A 9,596-nucleotide genomic window follows, 5' to 3' on the forward strand; every position below is an offset into this window, starting at 1 on the left:
AGGGCCTCCATTGCATGAGTGGGGACCGGGCAACAGAAGGGAACTTTAACGGAGAAAGAAAACACGTCTTTGCATTGAGATAGTTTGCTCTGGCATTGCTTTGAGGCCTGCCAAACTGGCAACCCCGGGTGAAGATAATTCACCCACAAAAAAACCAAAAACCAAAAACACACACAAAAAGCAGAAAGATAGCAAGAGACTGGGACAGGCTGAGGTTTCACTTTTCCTTTTCAATAGCTTAGCCCCAATTGGAAATATTACAGACCAAACGGGGTCTGGTTCATTGGTCCAAAGTTGGGGGGTCTGTGGTTATCAACAGAACAGCCCCAAAGTAGTTTAGGTCAAGTTCATGTGGCAGAGTAAGTGCACCACAGAGGAGGGTATAGCCAGGTCTTGACCAGCATAATGAAGCTGATACAGGCACACCTTGTTTTATTGCATGCCGCTTTATTGTACTTCACAGGTGTTGCATTTCTTACAAATTGAAGGCAAGACCCTCCACCAGCAAAAAGATTACTACTCACTTTATTGCGAGACTCACTTCATCACAGTGGTCTGGAAGCGAACCCGCAATCTCTCTGAGGTATGCCTGTATTCTGGGGTGTGAAGGCTCGTCTCACTACTCCCATTGACACTGAGGTGCACGTCGAGGGCCCTAAGTGATATCTAGACAAAACACAATTATCTTACCTTGGACAGGTTCCTCTCTGTTCTTTATGGACTGTGGTAAGCAGAATGGCTCCCCCAAGATGTCAGCACCCTAATGTCTACAACTTTGAAAATGTTATATTAAATGGCAAAAGAGACATAGCAGCTGAGAAGTTAGAGTTTCAAATCTGGAGATCATCCCGGGTGATGTGGGTGGACCCACTCTCATCACGTGAGGCCTCTAATCACGTGAGGCCTCACAAGCAGTGAACTTTCTCCAGCTGGGGCGAGAGAGGCCCGTGGCGCATGCGAGGATACCCGACGCTGGAGGGGCACTTAGACAGCCTGAGAAGGGATGTGGGTGGCTTTTACCAGCAAAGACTGGTCCAAGGCTGACAGCTAGCAAGGAAGAGTGGAACTCAACCTACAGCGACAGGGAACCGAGTTCTGCTAGCAACCTGAATGAGCCTGGAAGCCCAGCCTCCCACAGCCTCCAGAGAAGCGCCCAGCCCCGCTGACAACCTGGGTCCAGCCTTGTGAGGCCTTGGGCAGAGGACCCCGCTGGGCCCAGTTGTGCCCAGATTTCTAAGCCAGGTAAATGGAAGATAATAAAGGGATTCTTATTGTTATTTTAAGCCACTAAGTTTGTGTTGATTTGCCTGGCAGCAATAGAAAACTAATACATTAACACATTTTAAAAAAAAAAAAGCAAGCAAGCAGAATTCTTAAGCAAAAGTGACTGAATATAGTTCTCTTTCCTTACTGCTCAAGCACAATAGTGACAACCTCTACTTCCCTCTGTGGCACACTGTATATTGGGAGACTGAGGCTCTATTTAGGGGATTTTCTCTCCAAGGCATGCTAGAACACGCTGGGATGGAGAGTGGGCTTCAGTGAGAGCACAATTCAACAGGAAAACCAATTATTAGGCTCCTGTACTAATCCAGTGGAGGGGAGATAGGCATGGTCAGCTGGTAGGAGATCAGATTGGAGAGGGAGACGCTGGTAACCAATGGGTCTAGAAAGGCTGGCTGGGTAGAAAGCAGTCCCAGTGAGTTAGAGATGGAATTTAAGAGGAGGGATAGACTTGGGGAGAAATGATCATGGTGTACATTTAGTGTGGGACATGTTGAGTTTGAGGGGCTTGTGGAAGAAATATCGAGGTGGTATCCAGCAGGTAAGTGGATATTGGAAACTGAAGCTCAGCTGATTCTCAATTTGGGAATTATTAACATATAGGTTGATAAAATCATGTGAGTGCAAGAGATAACCCAGAAGATGCTTATGGGTTTTCTTTTACTTTAAAATATAATAAGAAAAGGAATGAAGAAGAGATACACATAGGAAGTAACAGGCGATTTCATTTGTATGAGGTAATTAGAAAAGGATTGAAGGAGAGAGAAAATAGGAAGGAGTTAGAAAAGATGAGAAAGTGTCCAGAAAGTACATGATCCCTCTTAGAGGAGAAGAAGGAGGCAGTAGGGAGGTGTGAAGCTAGAGAATGTTTCTGTTAGCCAGCAAGGAGCACTGCTGGCCCAGGACGGTAGATCCTGCCTGGGCAAATGGTGATGTGGGTAGGACTGGCCACTCATAGACACACAACAGCATGGTGATTACCAGAGGGAAAGGGGGGTGGGGGAGGGAAAGAGGGTGAAGGGTGGTAGAGAGGGGTAGAGAGGGGATAATGGTGATGGAAGAAGACTAGACTTTGGATGGTAAACACACATTAGAATATACAGATGATGTATTATAGAATCCTATGTAATTTTATTAACCAATGTCACCCCAATAAATTCAATAAAAAAAAAATAAGAGGGAGGCACAGGAAATTATGACAGTTCAACCAGCCACTGGTACACAAGGAGTTTCATAAGCTGGTGTTAACAATTTGAGGAATATTAATGCCGGGTTCCACTTGGGTGCATCACTCATTCAGTGAAGATTGAGCTATTGCAAAATCATTTGCAGGGAAATTGGAGACCCCTCCCATCGCCCTATTTCTGTGAAAACATTGCTGCTATCTTAAAGAGACTGAAGAATCTATTAGCTTATGCAACAGTCACCTTTGCATTCAACAGTTTCCTCATGAAAGTGCACAAAGACTTGTTTTGAGAGCCTGTCTGCATCCCAACCTGGGAAGGCATTTGAAGCTGCGCACACAGCAGCAGGGAGGGAGAGTCGGCAGAACGGAGGGGGGCTCCCTGCCGACTGCCAGCTGTGAGGAAGCAGCTGGCTGTGTTCTTCACTTTCCCTGCTGGTCTGGATGGGCTCAGCAACAATTACACTTAACCCATTCCATAGCACCAAAGGATTAGGCCATGGGACCAGAAGTGACATCTTCGTTCTCTTTCGCAATGCCTCTGGCTTGGGCTGAGAATAAAACCAGCTGCCAAGGTTCTTTTAAATTTTCCACCACACCTGACTTAAGCAGCTCCAGGATCTTTTATTGTTGCCTTTTAAAATTTCCCGTAGACACGGGCCCAATATTGTTGCATTCAAACACATTTCTAGGTCAAAGATTAAAAAGTACTTAAGTATATTTTTATTTTACTTTGTTTCAATGCCACACACACACACACACACACACACACACATAAATCACTTAATAAGGTATAACATTCCATGTTTTAATATTAATAACAATAACATAAATGATCATTTCCTGAGTTAACAGTGCAATGTAAAATTTAGTCTGTATTGCTAAGACATTTTACAGCATAGAAACATGATCCAAATGATCATTTACTTTATCATGTCATAAAACACAAGAGCTCATCATAGAACAGTGAGACAATTTAAACGGTAAGAAACCTTGTGACTCAACAAACAACCTGCATGTGTCTGTTGTCATGATTGACTTTCCAGGTCAAATATCAGTAGTAAAATAAGTTATGGTATAAAATAAAGTCAACAGGTTTTCCATAGTGACGGAACATTTGATTTCATTTAAGAAACAAGCCTGGAGTCCGGTTAACCTCTTAGTATATACAAAAATGTTGTCTTAAAAAAACCCTAAGCCATCACAAATTTAGATAAAACAGTTGAGTAAAAGACGACAGCTCTTCATTATGCAGTAAAACCATGGATCTCATCTTTGGAAAAGTTAAGATCATGCAGCATCCTGAAAAACAAATACAAAGCACAAGTCTCTTAGGGAAAGTAAAGAAGTAACATCAAAGTTTAGCATCATAAGCATAGTACTTTTTTAATTTCCTCATTTACAATGTACTGTAAAAAAAACCCCCAATTATCACTTTTAATAAGATTCTCTTTCATCTCCCTCTCTCTTTCTGTGTGTGTACTGCAGTTTATCCAACAAAAATCAGATCTTTACGCGCTGAGTCACCCACAGTCCTCATTTTGCTGCATCGCTGTGATAAATGTTAATATTATGAACTTGTATCCTCTTATTGTCCATAACTTAATAATTGAATCTACAGGCTAGGTCAGGTCAAATTCTTTTTGACAAGACTACTTCATAGGTAGTATTCTCCCATTAGGAGGCACATAATACCTGACTGCCTCTCCTTTGGGATACTAACAATTATCCATGATTTATGGTCTATCCATTAGTAGTTCATTAGGATCTGAAATTGGTGATATTCTACTCCTATCATTCTTTCTTCATTTATAAGCTCAGGAACTCTGTAAAGAAAAACTTCTCATTTATTATGTGGTTACCCTGTAGTACAGCTCATATAGAAAAGGCAACATAATGCTTGATTTTTTTCCTCCTTTATTCACCAGTTTTCAAAGTAAGGAGTTAATCCCCACAGCATTCTATCTTTACTCTCTCCTCTGAACCGAAAAAGTAGAAATACTGCTTATGGGTAATTCAACTTGGAAAACACTATAAATGGAGACTGAAATCTTAGAAATGGTTGTTTAAAATGTTCCTGAACATAATAAACATTTATTTAGTACTTACTGTATGTAGTCACTGTGCTAAGCACTTCACATCCAAGGATTCTTTTTTCTACCACGTTGCTACTCACCTCATTCCTTGTTCTGTAAATGGCATTGGTCCACAAATGCAGATGAGAACTTTGGATTTGTCTGAACTTCTTTTCAAAAATTCAGAAAGAAGATCTAAAGAAATGTGTCCCCTTTTCCCATTCCATTCAGAAGTAGGTTTTGAGAGAACAAATTCAACATCAAATCTAGAGGGAGAAAAACATTTTTTAAAAGTCTATTATTTTAACATATGATTAGCATGTCTCAAGTTCACTAAAACATCTTTTTTCTCTCTTGAAAATGATATAATATGTAAAAACTGATACACTCGCTAGAAAAGCTCTGCAATGGATTATAAACAAAGATTTAACAAAAACATATAGGTAAATCCATATTTACTAAGGATTAGCTTTTGCTACAGAAAAGAGGAGTAATCTGGCATCTTTTATTGCACTCATTAGAAAGGGATCTCAAAGAATTACCCATTCCTATTAATACTCTGCTTGTGTAAGTCAAGTAAAGAGCAATCATCAGTGACATGCACTTTAATCTCTGACTCAAACCTTTCATGAGTTCTAAACCCGTATAACCAGCATCCTATTTGACTTCGTACTGTTGCTGTCTCAAAGGCCTCAACCTCATCTTACAATCTCTCTGCCCCACACCTGACGTTCTTTGTGGATGCTGCCAAGGTCCACTTGGTTGCACAAGCCAGAAACCTGGGGTTTATCCTGAGGACCTCTCTCTGCATCTCCCCCCATATCCACATCCTCAAGACCTATCTCCCAGCTATTTGTCCGCTTCTTTGAGTCTTCACTGCCATACACTTGCATTCTTTCTTCTTTCTGTAATGCTGTTATCATGTCCCATTCTTCAGTTCTCAGCTAAGCACCATTTCCACAGGGAAGCACTGTGGCCTTTGGGGTCCTTTGTTATATGTGTTGTAGAAATATTTTCCTTTTCTTTTCTTTATAGACCTTACTTCAGGTTTTAAGTATGCGGCCACCAAAATGATAATGTTATTAATGTCTACCTTCCCCACTAGACCATAAGCCCCATAAGAGCAGGGACCATTTCGCTTTGGCTATCACTGTGTCCCTAGTGCCAACACATGGGAAGCACTCAAGTATTATGGAATGAAAGGTAGGGGAAAAAAGGAAGGGTACCAAGAGCCTATCTGACTTCGTACTGTTGCTGTCTCAAAGGTCTCAACCCTCAGAATTAAAATGAGAAAGAAGAACATCAAACCAAGTTTCACAATGTGACTACAGATCATTTCCCACCACAGTTTTGTAATCTGTTCAGCAAATGGCTGGTGAAGGGTAAATGATTCAAAATTGTATGTTCTGCCTGTTCCCTTTGCTCCATTTTAGCAAAACACAAGTCATTCTTACCATTTTCAATAGCATTGGATCAGATGCATTTGCACATTTTCCAGTGAGTAACTGACATATTTTCTCAAGAGTAGAAGGATTTAATTGCATATTAATCTCAACCTTAAAACAAAGTTGAACAGCGTCTCTTGTGAAAGGGCCTTGGGAGTCAGATATGAGAACAGAAACAGGATGAGGTGGTGCAGCAGCTCAGGTCGCTGTGCTGCAGTTGGGTTAAGGTTCTTAGGAACTGAGGAGCCTGGCACAAGCACACAGACCAACTCAGAGGGCCAGCGGGGGCAGAGAACCGGCCCAGCTCTCACCTAGCCCCACCTCTAGGCTTTATTTGTCCATTTGTGCAACAAGTTGCGAATACTACTTCATCTCTTATAATTCTAATATTTTGACTTTATATTTAAAAAGCTCTACAGAATTATGTTTTATTTCTTACCTACAAGGTTCCCATTTAGTTTTAGCAGATACAGAGTGGGGCAAAAGTAGGTTTAGAGTTGCCCATATGGAAAATACAATAATTAATAAATAATGCAAGAATAAATGGTTTTGCATACTCACATACACCTTTTACTCCACCCTGTATACTAATCCACCTTACACAAAATAACCTCCCAAATATTTTTTCACTAACTTATTTTTCCCTTCTAGCATATAAAATTAAGATAGTTTTCAATAACTTTGGAATGTAGTATTTGTTTACTGTTCCATGAAGGCAAGTTCCTTGTTTGTCTTGTTCAATGCAGTACCCAGGCCTGGCTCAAGGTAAGTGCATAAAAATACTTGTTGAGTGAATAAGGCATTTGCTTACAAAGAATCAGTACTGACGAAAAATAAAAACTGTCAATAGAAAAACAAAGCCATAGGCTGGCATCATGAAATGACACATAAAAATGGCTGTGAATTCCCTAGTGCCTTTTCCGAGGAAGAAGGTCCACAGCTCTCATCAGATCATCAAAGGGGACCCAGAAGCATCTGCAGAACCACTATCCTAAGACATTTCCAATTATACATAGACTATTAGATCAAAGATAGCAATTACCTTGTTAAATTAAAAATAAAAATCACTGGAATAAAACTGGTAAGATACATAAGTCTTATATACTGGCATTCCTGTCATCTGAAAATATAACTTTCCTTTACTGAGATGCTTTAAAGAAAAAAAAAAAAGCCTAGTCAGTGGCATAATTTCTGCAGGCATCTGCTAAAGAGTGATAAGTACCCAAGATCCTTATAAAGAAGGTGTACACTTCTCATGCATTCGTATTTATTAGCATAACGGTCCCTTGGCCTATCACTTAACTCCATAGAAAGAGTGAAGAGGGGCATACATGCAATTTTTAAGGATATTTGTAAAAAGCCTGCTATCCTGCTTATCTCCTCCTTCACAGGACTAGAAAAGAGCTTAACTGGAGCAGGTGCAATCCCAAGTTAAGACTCAAGAATACTTTAATGAAGGATTTCTTATACCACATCAAGATGCAGATAGTTACTGCGGAATCAGTCACCTCTCCTGAAGTGTTCTGAATGAAGGCCAACTTACTGTCTAGCGCAATTACAGGTGAGGCCTGAGGGCACATGGGCAGAGCCTGCCATCATCCAACAACTAACTTTCCTCTAGCCAATCAGCTTCAAACACCTACCTCTGTTGTTTTCCTTACATATGTCCCGTTACATTCCACTTTCAGTGGGACAGCTCCAAATACTGGCCTTATACCTTGTCTAAAATCCTGCTCTAACAGCCTTAGCCTTAATCCACCTGACATACCATTGCCAGCAGTTCTCCTTAATACCCAGACCCCATCTTACACTGTCTTAGCTTTAACAGCTTCAGTGTTTGTCACTGCCCACAGAAGAGGATTTCATAGTATTGGGGGCCCCAGCCTTTTCTGGTTTCAATAGCTAAAGGAAATTACTAGAAAGAGCAGGAAAACTTGGTATTTTCTCACGGGAAAAATAGCTTACAACATAAACAGCTAAGAGTTAAAGTTATACAAAATGCACATGTTCTGGAAACATTTCTCAAAATGAATCTATTAAACACTAGTGTTCCTCAAGATGTTAGTGGTATTCCATGAAAAAAGTTCAACTATGAAATAAATTTGGGATACTGGGTTGTTTTTTAAAAAAAAGTTAAATAGATTTATTTAGAATTTCTCAAAGCCTTAAATATGCTAAGTTCCGAGTAAATCTTAAAGAAGGTAATATGATACACGTTATTTTCAAAGGTTTTTTTTATGTTGTTGTTGTTTTTTAATGACAGAGCCCTTAGGGGAGAACACATGAACATTCTATGAAACACTCCATATGAGGAGTATCTGTGAGGAACAGAAAGTGGTACAGGAGTCCAGACTAGGGGCCCACATATCTGTGATTATCACAAGCTGGGAGGGGGGGGTGGGAAGGGGTTAAGGCACATTGTTGATTTACTTATGTTTCTGCTGTCTTAAAGGGGAATAACAAACTGCTCATCCCAATACTGATGCCAGAGTACAGAAACTCAGTGGGCCATTGTCTATGGAGCCTGTCATAAAGGGAGGTACGCTGCCCAGTGTTGCTGGGCCTTCTCATATCCATCTAATACATATTTATTTAATATATGAATTATATTCAAAGTCTCCCATCACCCGATTTTAGCCCAGTCTGTTTCTTCCATTGTAAGACAGGAGGATTAGAAGCGATTACCACTAAGATTCCTTCTAATATGCACATAAAGTTTATGTTTTTATTTTTAGTTATTTCATTGTTCTCCTTCATGCACTATATTTACTTCAACAAAACTGGACTCTGCTCTTTTGCTAAAATGCCCTGAACATCCTGGCCCTCATGTTTTTTTGCTCATGAAATCCTATAACCCAAATTTCTTTTCCTGTTCATGGAATGCCATTTCCCAAAGCCCAGTTCAGAAGCCACTTCTTCCACAAGCTCTGATCTCCCCTCACAAACAGGATTACTTCTTCTCCTAGAATTCTCTAACATGGGATTCTCTGACATAGAGTTCTCTAACATGCGATCTGTCCTCCCAAAGCCCGGACTTCCTAGGCACTGCTGCTCTTCAGAACGCCCCACTAGGGCAGTCCTACTCATTTTGTATCTTTCCCCAGCACATTGTGCAAATGAGCACACAGATGCCTGAAGTGAGGCACGTGATCAGTGTGCATATAAATAGGGACATAATCACTTGTCTGTTGTGCCCCACTCCCTTGTTGCTTGGAATCCTCTCTCTTTCTCTTTCCAGTATGCTCCACCACTGACCTCGTCATTTCCAGAGCAAAAATAAGGACACTACCAGTGTGAGTGTGCTGGCAGCAATATTCCTCACTTTCTAGAGCAGTGGTTGGCAAACTGCGGCTCGTGAGCCACATGCGTGTCTTTGGCCACTTGGAGTGTGGCTCTGCTGCCAGTTGAGTCAAGAGGTTTCAATTCGCTCTGGGACTGTCGACCCATTATTCTGGTATTTTTATCTGGCATAAACACAGGGGTGGAGATAAAAAAGATAATAGTCACCTACACAAGGTTATAAGGCCACGATCGCGTGGAAATACACACAGCACAGCGTATATGACCGCTAGGGGGAAATTCATGATAGATGAGTCTTCTAACGGACGT

At 40.8% G+C, this 9,596-nt stretch overlaps 1 protein-coding gene across 6 annotated transcripts in view; it reads right to left on the reverse strand.

Moving 5' to 3' along the window:
- Window positions 1–3,363: 3,363 nt before the first annotated feature.
- The window catches only part of LOC102442215 (cytochrome b5 reductase 4), a 76,483-nt gene continuing 70,250 nt past the window's right edge, over window positions 3,364–9,596 (reverse strand). For 4 of the 6 annotated variants that reach the window (XM_014448075.2, XM_023746899.1, XM_023746900.1 and 1 more), the window contains 2 exons: window positions 4,644–4,808; window positions 3,652–3,769 (listed from right to left, as the gene is read on the reverse strand). In XM_014448075.2, coding sequence (XP_014303561.1) covers window positions 3,715–3,769; window positions 4,644–4,808 — 220 coding nt within the window. In that variant the 3' untranslated portion in view covers window positions 3,652–3,714. Of the gene's footprint in view, window positions 3,770–4,643; window positions 4,809–9,596 lie in introns of those variants that run through there. The other 2 variants (XM_006106055.3, XR_002827044.1) reach the window with 2 other exon arrangements.

This window comes from Myotis lucifugus, unplaced genomic scaffold (genome assembly GCF_000147115.1).
Source record: "Myotis lucifugus unplaced genomic scaffold, Myoluc2.0 scaffold_754, whole genome shotgun sequence".
Lineage (NCBI taxonomy): Eukaryota > Metazoa > Chordata > Mammalia > Chiroptera > Vespertilionidae > Myotis > Myotis lucifugus.